The sequence below is a fragment of the Rhinolophus hipposideros genome, assembly GCF_964194185.1.
Source record: "Rhinolophus hipposideros genome assembly, chromosome: 20".
In the NCBI taxonomy this organism is placed as follows: domain Eukaryota; kingdom Metazoa; phylum Chordata; class Mammalia; order Chiroptera; family Rhinolophidae; genus Rhinolophus; species Rhinolophus hipposideros.
The window spans coordinates 43,472,177-43,490,057 of NC_138066.1; the positions used below are offsets into that span (position 1 = coordinate 43,472,177).

General features: G+C 48.3%; 1 protein-coding gene across 3 annotated transcripts in view; it reads right to left on the reverse strand.

The window, feature by feature from the left end:
* RGS9 (regulator of G protein signaling 9) overlaps positions 1 to 17,526 on the reverse strand; it is a 62,505-nt gene extending 44,979 nt beyond the window's left edge. Inside the window, exons 1-6 of one of the 3 annotated variants that reach the window (XM_081027501.1) lie at positions 17,284 to 17,526; positions 6,130 to 6,226; positions 2,482 to 2,532; positions 910 to 1,016; positions 663 to 714; positions 344 to 402 (exon numbers count right to left, since the gene is read on the reverse strand). In XM_081027501.1, coding sequence (XP_080883627.1) covers positions 344 to 402; positions 663 to 714; positions 910 to 1,016; positions 2,482 to 2,532; positions 6,130 to 6,226; positions 17,284 to 17,340 — 423 coding nt within the window. In that variant the 5' untranslated portion in view covers positions 17,341 to 17,526. The remainder of the gene's footprint in view (positions 1 to 343; positions 403 to 662; positions 715 to 909; positions 1,017 to 2,481; positions 2,533 to 6,129; positions 6,227 to 17,283) is intronic. The other 2 variants (XM_081027502.1, XM_081027503.1) reach the window with 2 other exon arrangements.
* Between the last annotated feature and the right edge of the window lie 355 nt (positions 17,527 to 17,881).

The following is a 17,881-nucleotide window of genomic DNA, read 5'->3' on the forward strand; positions in this document are numbered from 1 at the left end:
ACAAAAGTCGATACTATTGTTTTCCCCTCACAAACTGAAGTTCACATCTGTTAGCCACATAATATGCATTATCATACATATTAAGTCATATTGTTTGGGGACAGCAGGGCTTAAATTAGAGCAGGAGAAACTGAAGCTCAATGTGCGGAAGGAATTTACTTCGGGAGCTGCTTCTAAATATATGAATGTGTGATGGATGGATGGATGGATGGATGGATGGATGGATGGATGGATGGAGGATGAGAATACATATGAATGTAGTAATAAGGGGAACAGGGTAAAAAAAACAGCTCAAGATTATATTCCACTCAACTATAACCTCTACTTCAAAGCATCTTTGTACCTTTTCGTATTCTTCTAAAATCCCTTTCTTCTTGATATTTCGCTTGGCTAGATAGATGGCTAGAGAAGAAAACAATGACATTTTCCATCATCATCATCATCATATTTTTAAATCGCATCCACGGCCTCTCTGTGCATGAGGCTGCTGTGCTCAGCCTGGTAGAACAACTCAGCAGACCCGCTCCCTTCCCCCAGGAACTCCCAATACAGAGGTGAACTAACTTAAAGGTCATGATGACAGCAAGACAAATGCCACCAAAATGGAGAGAGTAAATAAGCAGCATGTTAAGCACTACCAAGAGCATGGGAGAGAGTTTTACCGTAATCTGTATCTTCAGCTGGCCACTGCTGGGTCGGCCAGAAATACGGCGTCTACAACAGAAACCATGAAACCTCTGAGCTCCCAGCCATGTGGCTTAAGAGATAAAACTTCCTTAGCCTCCCCCCTCACCACCACCACCACCATCTTTTCTAATGTCCTGGTCTGTGAGGATATAAAGCCAAACAACTATTTTTTCAGATAAGATTAAGCCCATATTCATACCCACAGTCCAGGCCAAGACTCACCTGAAATCGGTAGAGGCTGCCGTCAGGTTTGAGGATGAGATTCTTGGGGTCTTGCAGGGGATAAATGTAGCCATACTTGACAATGAAGTTGCCCAAGTTCTGTGCCTCTGGGGAGAAGCAATTGAAACATGGAAGTTAAGAGCACAGGCTGAAGGCAGAAACTCATTGCTTGGCCCCCGCACAGCACCCCGAATTCAAGGACAGGTGGCCCCATCCTAATAGCACTTCATTCAGGGAGTGAGGACAGTGGTTCCTGAACTTGGCTGTGGACAAGTACCAGCTGGGGAGCATGCTAACAGGAGGATTCCCCAGGCAGACCCCCGGGAATCACAACTCAGGAAGTTTGGAGGGAAACCAGTAAACCTGAATGCTAACAGATGCCACAGGGGGTCCACTGCAGGCATTTAGGAATAACAGTTGGGGAAATCCTGGAGAAGATTCTTCTAAACCCTTAGGGTCTGAAGAAGTCCCCAGGAGTAGGGAAAGAATGTCTCTTTGTGACATGTCTTCACTCCATAGGAAAGGGAGGCCATGTTTGTTGTCAATTTCTCTCCCAAGCTCAACTCTGACTGCACCCCAGGTCCATTTACTCTGGCTCCTCCCCACCTCATTTTAATCCCTATCCCCCCTCCAGTTTGCTTGGAAACATAGTCTTTTTTCTGAATTTGCATCAGTTAAAAGAAAACTGTCCTGCTTCTTTCTTAGAGGCACCAATGAAAGCAGGTATCTTTCCACCACTAAGAGAGTCCTCCAGTCCTCCAGGCCCACCTTGCTCCCAGACCCAACCCACATGCCATCCCATAGCTCAGGCTCCAAGCCTCAGGAAGACTTTCTCCCCAACCCTCCTTCTCCATGTCTCACTCCCTCCATCACAGACCAGACCCTCGTGTTTTATTCCTGTTGTACCAACAGCTTCTTTTCTAGTGGGAAGTCTGCAACCCAGAATCTTTCAGCTCCTATCCTTCCTTCAAGTTGCTGCTAAACATCCTAGCTTATATAGGATTATTGTACACACCACCATGCTCAAACATCCCTGGCTTCCTATTGCCTAGCTCCCAGAGAAACTATGGCATCTGCAAGTATGGCAGATGTACTCCCATCCCTCCACGGCTCTCCATACCCAGCTGAAGTCATTTCTCCCAATTTTCTCTCGGTACCAACTTCATTTCTTGTCCATCCCATCTCTACGCCATTAATCCTGCTAGTTTCCCCTTCTGGGAAGCCAGACCCTCCGAGGTCCTCTCCACAATTCACGAGCATCACTTGTTTCAAGACCCAGTGTGTGTATGTACCACCCTCTCCTAGAAGTATTTCCTGACTGACTCCTCTCCAATTCCCCCTGTTATTTACATGTTCTCTATATATTGTAGGAAAAAAGTTTGTCCCCCAACTATCACGTATTCACTTTTGATTCTGGTTGTTTTACTCATGAAGGCCTTGTCTCTCCAATTAACATGGCAGTTTCTCAGTGACACAGGCTGAGCCTCCATTTAGTGTCTACCTTCCAGAGATTCTTTCATGAGGCTGCACACACAACTGTCCTTGATAAATGAGAACCAGACATGCCCTCACCCAGACTGGAGATCCAAAGCCGCTGAATGATCCATTGTAGAACATCACTTCCTGCAAAACAGAAGTATCTGCCCATCATCAGAGCCACCCAACACATCCACTGACCTACATGCTGTTGCCCCACTGGCCTCCCTGCTCAGCAGTGATCTCGTCCCTCTTCTGCTCAAAATTTCCAGGGACTCCCCTCCACCCCCACTCCCACCACCCCCACCACCACACGATGTTCAGTCCAAACCCTGCAGCCCATAATTCAGGGCTATCCATGATCTGACTCCGGCCATATTTCCAGCTTAATTTCCCCTACACACCCTTAATCTTTGCCTCTCTTGTGGGACTTATTTTCTTACCTTAGAATAATTTGTGCATGGACTAGCATTCATTAAGTAGGAAGTAAACAGACTAAGTCTTACACTGAAAAAAAAAAACAGACCCAAGGCATTCTGTCTGTGGAGCTCTAGATGGAGGCTGGACACACAGGAGTAAATCAGAGCCAGGGATGGGAGGAGAAGAGGGGGTGGGCTAAGGATGCAGAGGCTGGTTCTCCTATGCCCTCAAGTCCCTGGGCAGAACTGAGTCTGAGAATTCTAAATTCAAACCTGGCCTTCCAGGTCATTGTGAAGGTACTTTCGTCGAAGCAGGAGGATGGCACTTATTTTAAGTAGGGCGATTTATAATTTTGGACAATGGAATGTGGGCTCCATTTGTACTGTTGCTCTGGAACCTGCAAGTCTTAGGGCTGGTCTGGGAACAATGCAGAGTGAAAACTGGTATGAGTAGAAGCAGGAGAGACAAACAAGGATGAGATCGGAAGAGAACGTGCACCCCTCGCAGCCACCCACTAAGGATTCAGATTTACCTAAGGGCCAAGGCAAGCCAAGTTCCAACAATTCCAGGCCCCAGGGAAGCTGTGTGCCTCCTACTCAACCTGGACCCTCCAGCCCCATTAACAGAACACACTCTTTGGAGGAGGAGGGCAGCAGTATCTCCGAAGACAGACAAGATGTCCTGGAACCAAGCGTTTCAATTCAGGTGCCATCTTGCAAACGCCAATGACCTCACTTTCCAGCAACTTTCAGCCTGCTTTACAAAGGCCAAGCTGGGTCCCTGCCTACATGGGAATCAACCCACAAACCAAGAAGAAGGCCATTGCCTGTGTCCCTGTGGCTGGACAGTTGCAAATGTTCCCTCCTCAGAGGTGGCGTAGGGGCATTTCCTCTGGTGCCCTTCAGTGGGGAAGGGTGGCTTATGACCCACTCACAGACTCTCTGGGCTTCATTACCTGCCCACAGCATGGCTGAGGATAGGCAAACAATAATGCTGCCCTTCCTACCCACGCCCTGGGGCAATGTCCAGCCATTATCTCTGTCAATGCCCACCGTTATTGCTTTCACTGTTGCTCTTAGCTTTATTCACCCCCAGCTGGCTGTTCAAAAGCAAAATTCTTCATCTAAAATCCTACTTAAAATCCCAGGACTGGGTGTTTTAGGCTTTCCACCCTCTGTCTCATTGAATGCTGTACAGTGGTGCGCAGGCTGAGAGACCGAGGCAGACAGCAGACTGTTAGCGCTCTTCAAGGAGCCCAGGGTTTCTCATCCCAATTAACTGCTCCCTGAAATAGATCGAATGAGATTACAGGGCCACTGGCATCTGCATCACGTGGTCTGTGCTGACAGCATAGCAGGCTCCTACGTCAGCCACCTTCACCCCCAGAAGGCCTGGGTCACCTGCCATCCCAGGAGATGAATGGCAATTATCCAATTGGCTTTTATTAGCTAATGCTACAACTGCAAGACAAAGTTTTTCCTGTGTCCTATGCTGAAGACAGCTGGAATTCACCAGCAAGAGGAACAAAGGAAACCATGACAGGGTGGGCAAAACCAAGAACCAAAGAAGGACAGCAGCTCACACACATTGACAGTGGACAAGAATATAGATGCTGGAGTCACATAGCTGGGCTCAAATCCAAGCTCCGCCATGTGTGATTTTAGTGACATGGGGACAAGGCGCTGAGCCTCTTTGCGTCTCCATGGCCACATCTGCAAAAACGGATGGCCATATCTATCCCTAACTTTGCCGTGATTATAATTGTGCGGGAACTTGCTAACTATCACCACCCTTAGAGCACCCAGTATGCTGACCACGTGCATAGTACTATCTCATTTCATTCCTTCAATCACTCTCTCAGACAGGGGTTACTATTTCTGCTTCTAAAATGAGAAAATTGAGACTAGGGCTACCCAGCTAGAGAAAGGCATCTGAATGATTCAGTCCCAGGGAGCCTGACTCACTGTCCAGTGCTCTTCGCACAGTGATTGACCAGGACTGAGGTTCCCTCGGTCAATAAACTTTTAACCTTCACCCTGAGCCGAAGCTATGCTAACCACTGGGGTTACCCAGATGAGCAAGACGAGATTTCTCCTCGCGAGGGCTTACTAATCTAGTGGAGAATGCGGGCCAGAATTAATGACAGCCAGGAACAGAAAGGGGGCCGAGGCAGGGACGCCTTCAGGAAAATTGCCACTGCTGCATCTTAAACACTGGGGGACAGCAGAGGCACCCTGAAATGTCTGCCCATGGAGCCCTGCTCTCTGGGTGCCCGAGCTACTCTGGTTTCTAGCCTTTCCAAATTTCCTTTTCTTGGGGGAGCTACCCCTTCACATTCCAGTCAATTCCTCTTTTGGACCAACTGGCTGGGAGTTGGTCTCCTGTTGCTTGCCCTCAAGGAACCCCGAGTGACACATGGCTGGCGGGGGCACTCCTTCTTCCAAGCGATCAAAAAGGGAAACGGGAGACTGTTAGCCAGCTTGCCTCTGCAAAGACTAAAGCACCTTGAGTGAAAAATGAATAGGTCGTGGGAGAGGTAGAGAGTGAGGACTCCCAAGGAGCTCAGCACAGGGGGGAGTCCCCCACTTGTGCTTTGAAAAGCTGTGTGCTTCTGTAGGCAGTCTGCCTCAATGGGAAACAAACCCTTTACTGCAAACCTCAAACCATGAAACATATGCAACACATGTAACAAAATGCATTCTTATTTGGGGGTCCAGCCCCTTCTGCCCACCCATTTCCTCAAATGATGCTCTTGAGCCCCATATCCCACACCCAGAGACAGGAGACAATGGCGCCATCCCCATAATCAAGCTAAGAAGGGTGTGAATATGAATTAGAAGGTAGGGGCCAGTAGAGCTTAGAAAGGCCAATTTTTTTCTGCCACGTAGTTTTGTTTTTCTGCTACCTGATTTCATTAAAACAAAACAAGGCAAACAAACAAAAAATGACAGTAAAAGTTTTTGAAGTGACCTCCTGGGAGGAATAGCTTCAAAAGCGACCTGTTGAGTCCTTTTCTCCTTCCTTTCTGACCCCTTCCTCAGAAGAAGCCTGTGGTCCAGCAATCAGAAAACTTATTCTGTTTGGGGCTAGAGAGTAAATATTTTTGGTTTGGTGGGCTATGATGTAGTCTCTACACAACTATTTAACTCTGCCACTGTAGTGTAAAAGCGGCCAAAGACAATACATAAATGCGGACATGGATGTGTTCCAATAAAACTTTATTTACAAATATGGGCCACGGGCCTAATGTGGCCCGCGAGCTATAGCATGCCACCCCCTGCTTATGGTAGTTCCAGACCAAGAGTAAATCACAAGGCACATTACCTGTCATGGCATGAGGGACGCTGGTGACCAGGATCTTCTGGTTCTGCATTCTTACCCCTGTCTCTGGGTTCTGCATGTCCTTCACCAGTGCTTCAATCTGCAAGACAGAAGCGAAAAATCTGGCTGAGCAGAACCATTTCCAAAGCTGAGTCAAGTTCTTTTTGCAGCACTGAGGTATCAAAGACACAAAGATGAACACAGCCTTGGTGGCATGGGGAGTAACCATAATGCAACCAGAACTACCTGTGTGCTTCACAGACACAAACACCCTCCCTGAGTGGCAGAGCTCAGAGAGATTCATCCTGGCTTGGAGCTTCTGCAGAGGCTCTTAAGAGGAGGTGGAACTTAAGAAAAACGAATTTTGCTGGACAGAAAGTGAAAGGACAACACAAGCAAAGGCATAAGAGGATGACAGTGCCCATGGTGTGAGTGGGAGATGAAGCCGGAACGGCAGGTGAAGGCCAGATCACAATGGGCCTCGAATGCCACTCCCAGGGTGTGAATTTTGTAGGGAAGTATAATGTGGCCTGTGTTTTGGAAACGTGGTCCATGACAGAGAGAAGAACACTAAAGTATAAAGAAGTTTGCCAAGATAGAGAAAAGCAGGGAAACCCATTCAAAGCTATTGCAATAATCTGGGCAAAAAAATGATGGGGCTTCTCCCTTGCCTCTTCTATCCCTTGGTCTGTTCTCAGCAGAACAGCCAGAGTGAGTCTATTATTTTAGAACATGTCGCTGCTCTGTTCAAAACCCTGCAAGACCCATTCCACTCAGAGTCAGAGCTAAGTTCCCCTACTGGTCTCCATGGCTGGGACCCCTTCCTTCCTGAATCTTCTCCTACCACTCCCCACCTCTGATCCAGCCACACTGGCCACCTTGCTTCTCCTGACCATGCCAAGCAGGTGCCCAGCCTCCTGCCCCAGGGCCTTTGCTCTAGCCATTCCCCTGTGCCTGGACCACTCTTCCCAAGAGATCTATGTGTCTCACTCCTTCACCTCCTTCCTCTTGTAATAGTTTCAGGAGGCCCACCCTGACCATCCTACTTAGTGCTGCAACCTTGAACACCACCTCTAGCATTCCTGATCCCCAACTCGCTTTTCCTACAGCACTCCCCTTCTAATATCCTAAATAATTTACTTATGTATTATATTGCTTATTGTGTGTCTCTCTTGCTCCAAGAAAGTAAGCTCCTCAAGGGCAGGTCTTTTGTCTGTTGTTGTTCGCTGCTCTATTCCAACTGCCTGGAACAGTATCTGGCACCCAGGTGGTACCCAATAAACAGCTGAGGCAGGAAGTAATAAACAAAAGAAGGCAGCAGCAGGAAAGATGATAAGAAAGTGTGGCTTTTAGAGCCCTAATTCTAATTCTAATTCTAGTTGACTCGAATTGATTGTACATGCAAGTGATTGGTTCAGTAAGGGTAGCAAAGTTTATGAACACATGTGATCAGAGTTGCCAGTGGCCAAAATAGAAAAGGCAAAAGAAGGAGCACCTTCTGACAGCAAAAGCTTCTGCTTTGAAATGTTGTCTGGGAAGGGCTGTTGTGATATCCAGTGTCGGGCAGGTGACTGGAAATGTCTGTCTCAACTTCCAAAGACTTAAGGGTCAGAGATTATGAATTAGAGTCATGAATATCAGTGAGAAAGCTGAAGCCCAAGCGAATCTACGAGCTGTCCAAGGAAGGTGAAGCTGCAGGAAGACAGCCACAAGGACGGCCTTGATTGTCTTTTGAGTATTTTTTAAATTTTTTATTAATAAAAAAATATTTCCCCACTTGAAAAAATTAAATGGAAGTAAAATCAACTGAAGGCCATTGTAAAACAAACTGGATGGGTTGGTACAATTTAAAGAAAAGACAGGCCACGTGTTTCTCTCATCAATATTCGTGGTTGGCATTGACAAAGCCTCACATGCAAAGGTTTCAAGCTTCATGTTCCCTCAGGAAACCCCTCACTGATGGGGAAACAGTGCACTCCCCCACCCCACCCCTCACGTGTTCAGTCAGTTGTTCAAGCAACCAGGTAGTCCTGGTTGACTCTGAGAAACCAAAGAGTAGAAGATGTGGTCCCTGAGTGCAAGGAGCTCTCTGTCTAGTGCAAAGTTATTACAGGACAACATGGGAAGTACCATGAGGAAGGTGAATCATGCTATCAGGAGAGCATGACAGTGCCAGGGGTGGGTCAGGATGGGTGGGAGGACCCCTGGGGTGAATGTTAAAAAGATGAATAGGAATTAGGCAGTGGAAAGGAAACAAGATGGTGGGCAAGGGCATTCCAGGCTCAAGCGGCAGCAGGAACAGGAGAAAAGAACCTGAAGGAGCAAGTGGGAACAAAGACCTTTCTTGTCCTTCTCTGGCCGGCAGCCCTCTCCCAAGGTCAGGGCAGAAGCATGCAGCTGGACATGTCCTCATGGAAGGTAGCACCTCAAAACCAACCTGTCCACATTCAAGCCACACCCCAAACTAAAACAGCTCATTGGTCCACCTGTTTCCCCTTGATTTCACTAACTTGGGTACATCATCATTATTCTCCTGCTATTTAATAAATGACACTGTACAACCCTTTACAGTTTACAAAGTCCTTTTACAGTTTGTGTGTGTTCATGGCCCAAAGGAAAGGAGCCCAAGGTTCTCACAGGCTCAGTAGGATTTCTTTTCTCTACTAACTGTAAGATTTTCTTTCTGAATCTCCTTCCTCTACCACAAAATGGGGGCATTTTATGCCCAACTAGTTGGTATGGTTTTGTAATCTCTCAGAATCTAAGTAATGGTGTGAAAATGCTTTATAAGGACAGATGTGTTATATATGCAAAAAGATGTATACTTGATAAGGGGAGATATGTTCGTAGTTATGGTTAGAATCACCAATATGAGTAGCATTTGTACGATTAGTGCATCTTGGAAACTTTGCACGTGGGGCAGTGTAATAAAAATCCTGCGCTACTAACCAGTCAAATATAGCTCTTTATTGAGCTCATATTAAGTACCCAGCACTGGGGTGGGGGATACACAAAGGTGAACGAAGTGAACGAAGTACTCCCAATCCTCGGAGAGTTGGGAAGACCTTTGTATGAGAATAAAAAGTTAACTAAGATAAACACCTGGAGGCAGAAAAAGCTTAGTTCAATCCCGGCTCCAATGTGTAAGCTAGATAAATTGCTAAATCTCAGTAGGACTCAGTTCTCTGTGAAATGGAGATTGCAGGAGTACCTACATCAGCAGAGGGATGTTGTGAAGATTAAGTGAGACTGGTCATTGAAAGCACTTAGTACCGTGCTATGCACGAAGTAAGAATTTATCAGATGGAAATTGCAGACTGAATCATGCACCAAAAAAATGGGGAGGGGACCGCCTGGAATAAGAGCCAGGAAGAAAAGGATGGCTGAGATGATCAAACCACAGTGTGCATAGAAGGGAAGCAGGATTTTTCTAGGCAGTAGGAAGAGGCTGCTCTCCAAGATCGGGCCGGGGTGGGGTGGGGGGGTGGAGTGAAAAGATCCTTCCATGCAAGAAATTGAAAAGATTGAAATTGGAGTCCTTGTGGTACGTAGTACATTGATGGGAATGCAAAATGACGCAGCTGCTATGGAAAACAGTATGGAGGGTCCTCCATAAATTAAATAGAATTACCACATGATCCAGCAATCCCACCTCTGGGTATTTATCAAAAAGAATTGAAACCAGAATCTCGGAAGAGATGTTAGCAGTCCCATGCTCACTGCAGCACTATTCTCAAGAGGCAAGAGGTGGAAACAACACATATGTCCATTGACCGATAAATAGATACAGAAAATGTGGCACAAACATACAGTGGAATGTTATTCAGTCTTTACAAAGAAGGAAGTCCTGTAATAGGCGGCAAAATGCACAAGCCTGGGGGACATTCTGCGCAGTGAAATACGTCAGGCACACCAGGACTGCTTGATTCCACTTATGGGAGGTATCGAAAATCAAGGAGTAGAATGGTGATTGCCAGGAGTTGGAGGGAGGGGGCAATGGGGAGTTGCTCAACGGGCACGAAATTTCATTTAAGCAAAAGGATAGGTTCTGGAGATCTGCTCTACAAGGTAACAATACGCTTAAAAAGCGTAGATTCTCATATTGAGTGTTCTTACCACAATTAAATAAAATTGGAGAGAGTGAGAGAGAGAGAGAGAGAGAGAGAGAGAGAGAGAGAGAGAGAGAGAGAGATTGACTCAGCTGCACTGGTGGGAAAGAATCCTACAGGGAGCCCTGACTTGGGAACATTCTTCCTGCCACCTCGCCCTTGGCCAAATAGCTCCTGAAGCTGGAAGGCTCACACCTTCCCAAGGAGGGAAGGAGTGTGGGACAAGGTCCTAAATCAACGCTAAGGGCAGATTTCCTCTGTCAATCTGTTGCTAAACTAGCATTTTCAGCTGAACCATCTTCTGGAGAAATAGTTGCGAGGTCGAGATTGCTCCAGGCATAGCACCAGCTGCTCAGCCAGAGAGCAGGACCAGTGGGGGCCCAGGTGGCACCCAGGGCTCCTTTTGTAAGACTGACTGCAGACTTCATCTGCACGGACACTTCCTTGGCTCACAGAATTGTTCTGCAACAGAAACTATTCATTTCGGCTCCATTCAGAGCTGCAGTCCTTGGCCTTCTGCAGTGTCCAGGACTGGCACCGTCTCAGGCCACTGGGTCAGCGAGGGGAGCAAAGAAATGTCCCCAGCAGGGGGTTGGGGACCAGGGGACAGAGGATCCTCGGGCTGCAGGAGTCACGCTGTCCAGTGTTCTCAACTCACTGTGAGCTGTTGATTGATATGCTACTCCAGGAAGTGCCCACTTTTCAGATGTGAGGGCCCAGGCCTCCCCTTTCCCACATTACCTGCCAGATGAAACCCTACATTTATTCAGAAATAAGTTTCAGATGAAACAGCAGCATTCCATGGAAACAGAGTGTCCAGATATTGGAGGCGAAATAGAAACCTACTTTCCAAGTTAAGAAACCTGAGTTTCTCTGATAGAAAGAAGATTTGATCCTTCTCTTCACATTAAAAAAAAAAAAACAATACATATATACATATGGTTATAAAGAATTTGAAAATAACCTTCAGAGGAGGAATAATTAGAGTTATTTTAAAAGCACAATGAAGGGGTGTCAGATTCCTTTCTAGCAGGTGTGTTACCCTTTCAAGAAAGGAAGGGCTGGTGGGAGGAGAGAACATCACATGGATAACATTTTGAGGGAGTTTTCCCCATTGGGAGGCCGATCAATTTTCCTCAGAACTTTCCTCATATAAATTCATCAGAGGGGTCTCCCCAATCACCCAACAAGGAAACAGTAAAATTCTGTCTGTGGCAGTGTCTCGAGGGATTCTGTTCGGAGCTGAATTGTGTCCTCTCCAAATTCCCATGTTGAAGTCCTAACCCCCTGGACCTCAGAATGTGACTGTTTGGCGATAGTGTCTTAAAGAAGTAATGAATTTAAAATGAGGTCATCAGGGTAGACCCTAATCCAATATGACTGGTGTCCCTTTGAGAAGAGGAAGTGAGGCTACAGACACACACAGAGGGAAGACCACATGAGGACACAGGGGGAAAGCAGCCATCTGCAAGCCCAGCAGAGAGGCCACAGATAAAACCAACCCTGCCATCACCATGATCTCAAACTTTCCAGCCCCCAGAAGTGTGAGCAAATAACTTTCTGTTGCTTAAGCCACCCAGTCTGTGGTACTTGGTCATGGCAGCCCGAGCAAACTTCTATCTCGCCTCCCTCAGAAAACCCCTTTGCCCATCGTAGGTAAGAGAGAATCTGAATTGTTTCCCAAGTTCTCCAGAGAGCGAGAAGCACTTGCCTTTCTGATCCAAACTGCCGCCAACTCTTACACCCTCCTCCTTGTGTCCTGTGGGAGTCCCTCCCCTCTGGAGATGAGAGAAAGGACAACCATCCCCACCCCAAATGTCAATGCCCACTCCTAACCAGACTCAGCTCCCCGGCGCCTCCCAGGAGCCGTATCTCCTTCCCAGGCAACAGATAAATGTCACATAACCAGGCTGTGCTAGACCCTGTCTGACCCCATGTTGGGGTGGGGGGTGGGGTCGAGATGTCAGCCCCACGTTTCCTTTCTCAGTTGCCAACGTGCTGCGGTGTGAGTGCAGGCCTGTCAGGGGCCTCCGACATTGCGAAGGAGCAGAAATGATGGCTTTTAAGGCCTCCACATCCCACCCTCCACGCCCACACCACTCCCCGAATTAAGGAGCTGTCGCTCACTGTGCAAGAAGTCTGGGGCTGGAATTTTCCTTTAAGCCAGAGAAGGCTCCCAGGGGGATGATAGCAATCAGTGCTTTTCTGTACAAGGACGGGAAGAGCGACCCAGAACCACTGGGTTGTTTTGCTAACTGAGGAGAGGGGCCTCCAGCCAATAAGTCTGACCACACGGAGACTAGCTGACCTCCCGGCCATCTCACCCCAATGTCTTGCAGACCTTCACGTGCACCAACCCATCAGTGCTAGTCGTCTTTCCCCGAATCCTCTCTTTCCACTCTGGTCCAAAGCCCAGAGAGCATTCCAGATGACCCAGTCAATAGTGGCCAATATCGGTTGACTCTACTTTTGTTTTTGACATGTCTCCTATCTGCGCACTAAATCCTGCCTCAGTGGAATATCCAACCTCCCTCCTGGGCTGTCAGGTTCTGCCCACCTGGCAACTGCATTTCCACTGGCAAGTAGACAGCCTCCAGCATGCCCTCCAGCCAAGGCGTTACTGATGTTTGGGACCAGATCACTTTGTTGTGGGGTGGTCCTGTGCCCTGCAGGACGCCTAGCCACATCCTGCCTTTACCCACAAGAAGCCAATATCATTCCCCTCCTCAGCTGTGACCACCCAAACCGTCTCCAGAGTTTTCCAAATGTCCCCAGGGGCTGTCATCTTAGGTGTGCATTCAAATCACTTAGGAAGCTTTGCTTAAAACACCAATGCTTGGGCTCCACCCCCACCCACTTAATTACTTAATTACCTCTTAAGAAAATCAGAAACGCTAAGGATGGTAACTTGATAGCAACATTTTTTAAAGTGCAGCCAGGGCACAGAATCACTCAGACGATCTAATCAGGACCATTTTTCTAACATGTACACTAGCTCTCTTTATTCATCCCTGATTTTAAAACATCAAACAGCTTCCTTTTGAACACAGAGAGCCTCAAACTCCTTCGTCCGACATGCAAAGCCCCTCGTTCCAGGCCCTTCCACCATCCATCTCTTGCCCACACCCAGCCAGCTATCCCAATCCTTGGTGAGTCTTCCAAACCACCGTGTAACTTCACATGTCCATGTTTTGTATTTGCCTAAAATGTCACTCCAAGTATCATCCTCCTGGCAAAAGAAAAAAAAAGAAAAAAGAAACACTAATAACTTTTCACCCCTCGACTCAGTTGCAAGCTCCCCTTGTGAAACCTGCCCTGATTTTTCCCACCCCAGGTAGAAGTGACGACTCCCTCCTTTGTTATAGAGACAGAGACTATGAGACAGAGACAGAGACAGAGATACGGATATGTAGACATAGCTCCTATAACAACGTCTGCCATGCCCTATGGGACACTTTTCTCCTTATTTAAACATCTGTCTTTGTCTATTAGACTCCACGCTGAGGAAGGACAGAAGCCATGTCTGTCCCCAGCACCTGGCCCAGGGCCTAGCACATGAGTGCACATTTATGGATGTGTGCCGAATGAAAGAATGATACCAGCCAAAGAAACCATACTCTGCCGGGTCTCCTAATTCTTCTGTTTCTGCACTCCCTTCTCTAGCAAAAGGAGGTGCTAGAAGCAACACAGGAAAGCAAGGCAGTCTAACAGGAGGCTTCTCCAGATGGCACCAAGAGAGTCAATCCCATGGGGCACCTCAAGGCCAGCAGGAGCTGGCACAAGCTGCGCTGTTGATCTGAAATTGCAGAGGGAGATGGGCCAGCACTAGAGCCACGGAAGGCAGTGTGCTGCTGTGAATCATCAGCTAACTCCCCCCGCCACCCCAACAAAATCATGGACCAGTGGGTCCTCCACCTCTTCCGTCACATCTTAACAAGCCCAGGCATCAGAGGCGGTGGTAGCTTGGCTGGTAGGCATCTCTGCTCAGGGACTGCATCCAGCCTGAGATGGAGCACAAGTGGGAAAGCCTCAGCAGCCACAGGAGAAAGAAGGGCCCTAGGACCAGCACCTCCCCCCCCAGCCCTGTGACAAGCCTATCACTTCCTAGGTGGCTGGAGTTGTAGGGGGCACAGGAGGACCCCAAGTGAACCCTCTTAGTTTAAGGAGAAAGAGACACCCATCTATTCCTCTCACCCACATCGGCGGTCTTTTTAATTTACAAATCTGCCCATGTCAACTGCCTATTCCAAATTTCTCAGTGGCTCCTTATGGGCTAAAATCAAACGACCTTGAAAAGGTTCAAAAGGTCCGCGATGGCCCCCTGGTTCCTGCCTACCTTTTCAGCCCCTCACTCTTATGCTTCAAACTCCATCCACACCGCAAGGCATATCCTCAGCCCCACCAGATCTCCCATGCCTCTGCACCTTAGCACATACTGTTCTGTAGGTGAACTGTATTCATACTTTATTCATATGTAATAGGATTACTGATGTCTCCTGATGGCTCTGCCTGGAATAGTCTTCTCTTTCTCTCGGCCTAGAAGACCCATGTCTCCTTTAGCTCCACATCTCTCAGGCACATTTAGCCAGGCCTTCCGACCGCATTCACTCTGCCCTACATCCTAAGACAGCAGACATAGTTTTATATTCATAGCATTGTAATCATTTGACAAAAGATGATGGTCAGTCCTATACTTTTCATGGTTCTCCCACCTAGTGGCTATGTGACTGGGGTGAGACACTTAAAGTTCTCTAAGTCTCAGTTTCTCATCTATAAAAACAGTGATCATAACTGCTGTCTTATGCTATAAATGAGATGATGTTTGTAAGACCTCCACTGGAGACACAACATACTTCATAAATATTCATTGAACATTTCAATGAACACTCATTCATTGAGTGGTTAATGACAGGTTCCCATTCCTGTGGTCTGGGTCCTTCTTCAGAAGGCTGGACATCTACTTCAGTGGGCTCAGGGTTAAGGGTCCCCTGGCCTAGGCTCTTGAGACCTGCTCTGCAGACCTCTAGTCTATCTCCTGCTCTAAGGAGCTCTGTGACCTGGCTGAGGACCTCAGTAACGGGGTCTCTTCCCTCCAAGCAAAGGGAAAGGGCAGTACTGGACGTGTGGGCAGACCTTTGTAGGACAGAGAAGGAAGTCGCTCTGCTCAGGAAGGCCAGGAGAACTGGTCTTCACAGAGGAGGGGACATTGAGCTGGGCCTTGCGTGGGAGCTTAGCAAGTGAGAAGGGGAGGAAGGCTTTCCCAGTAGAGGAACCTGAGGCGTGAAAAGGCACAGGGTTCTTAGAAAGGTCAGCAGGTCCTTGAGGCAAGGGCCTCACTGAGTGCTTATGGCTGCTTGGTTTTGTTTCCCTGGAGGGCAGGTGTGGAAGGTGCGTGGCAGGTAAAGCCAGAGAGATGGGTTGGAGCAGGACGCTGAATGTCTGGGCTGAGAAGTTTGGACTTCATCCTGGGAACATGGGAAGCCAGTGGGGGGTGTTGGGTCAAGGAAATCAGCGCTGGTTTGTGAAAGAAAACTTGTGTGCATAATTATGCAGGATACTATGGAGGAGGGGTGGCTGGGGTGCGAGGGGCAGCTGGGTGGAGGAGAGGAAGGCTGAAGTGGGAGGGGAAGCTGGGGTGGAGGGGGGGAAACTGGAGACCAAGATCCCAGTCAGAAGACCAAGACACCGAGAAGAAAATCTGCTAGACAAGAGTCATGATGAGAAAGAATGTCTGAGATTCAGAAAACAAACAGAATGCCTCTAGACAATTACTCTCTGAGCCTCCAAGCCACAGCGGCCCTGCCTGGGAGAAGAAGGTAGTCCTGGGGGAATCCTGGGAGATGACTTTTGGCTTTCAGACAGCAGGCTTAGGTGGTTTCTTCTGCTTTTAGGAATTGATGTCTGTAGTAAAAGGTCTCAGGCTTCTTTCCGGGTGAGACATCATTCTGCCTCTCTGTTTTATGGATGATCCTTCCACCTCTACTACCTGGAATAGCACAAGTCTTTTGAAGTAAGTGAAAAGAGTACGGCCAACCATCCCAGCATGCCCGGCACTGTCTAGGTTTCAGCATTGAAAGCCCTGGACAAATAAGGACAGTTGATCACTGACTACACCAATTTACCAAGCTCCAGGGGCTCAGGGCAGGGCCTTGCTTGTCACGAAGCATTCAGCTAATTCTATTCAACAAGATAAGCCTAAGAAGATGAACACTGCTCTATGAAAAGAGGTTGTGGATGGAAGGAAGGGTGGACAAGTGACCTGGGACCTAATCCTCTGCCGATCTCTTCCGACACTGGTTATTTTAAAAGTTCAAAACGAGCCACTTTGTCCCCAAACACATCACCCCCACGAGATGCATTTTACCTCCCCTGGGACTACAGAACACCCTGAGCCTGGCTTCACTTGGTCTGAGAAAGTCTTTGTGACAAGAGAAAAGGTTCTGACTTCTGTGGCCAGCACAGAGAGACCCGAGGTACGCTGATACACATACTTGAAGGAGGGATCTGGGGGCGCTGGAAATAGGGTGTCCCTTTACCCTACAAATCACACCATTTTCATGGTCTCTGTACATACTCGCCACACACACACTTACTTTAACATACTGCAGTTTGGGATCAGAAAAATGATCAAAATGTTCATTTAACACCCGGGTGCCTCACAGCACTATCAGGAGACAGTCTGGAATCTGACAGCCACCACGGCACTGCCTTCTGGCACCCGAGTAACAGGTTGTTTTGAGCGTCCAGCAGACCATCACCCCTGGCTTCGATTCTCCACTACAAACAGGGTACATGAAGACTGCATTACAGTAGAGCGTAAAGACTACATTATAGTCTTTACACACACACACGCACACACACACACACACACACACACACACACACACACAGAGCAAACGAGACATTTCATAGGATCAAGCCGCAGCACTAATGGATCAGAAGGGATGCCCTCCACTCCTGCCCATAAGCTGGGAACCTCCCCACATTTCTGCGGACACTTCCCAGAGTTGGGCACCTCCCAGGGCCCAGGTGACCGGGCCACGCTTACCTTCGGGAGAAATGCCATCCTCGGCCTGTACTGCTGGCCTTGGTGTCGGATTGTCATCCTGGACCTTGGATGAATTCAGAACAGGAACACAAAAGGGAGAGAAAAGGAAAAGCCCCCAAGTGAAAAAGCCAGCGTGCCCTGTACACGTCCTGGCGCCCAAGAGGAGGTGGGGGGACGGGGAGGGCGCGGGGCTGGGGCGATTGCTGCCTGCGGCACCCCTTTACTCGCGCTCAGTTCACGCCCCTGGAAAAGCAGCTGGAATCCGCGCTAGCCAATCAGCGAGCCGAGCCGTGGGCTTATTAATATGTGCTGCGCTTGCGTCCACCTGCCGCCAGGGGGAGGTGTCGGGCTCCGCCGGGACCCGGCGGCCCCTCAAGTGACAACCCGCGTGTCCCGGACCCAACAGTGGGGAGGATCTGTCGCAGAGAGCGAGCCTTGAAACCTGGATCGGAATTATGTACGGAAGTGAGACAAGACAGCGTCACTAATAAGTGCAGTGGAAAGCATAGTTCCTCTCCCAGCTCTTCCACTAGCCTGCTGGGCAACCTTGGGCAAGTTCCTTAAAAGTCTCCAGGTCTCCATTTCCTCATCTGAAAAG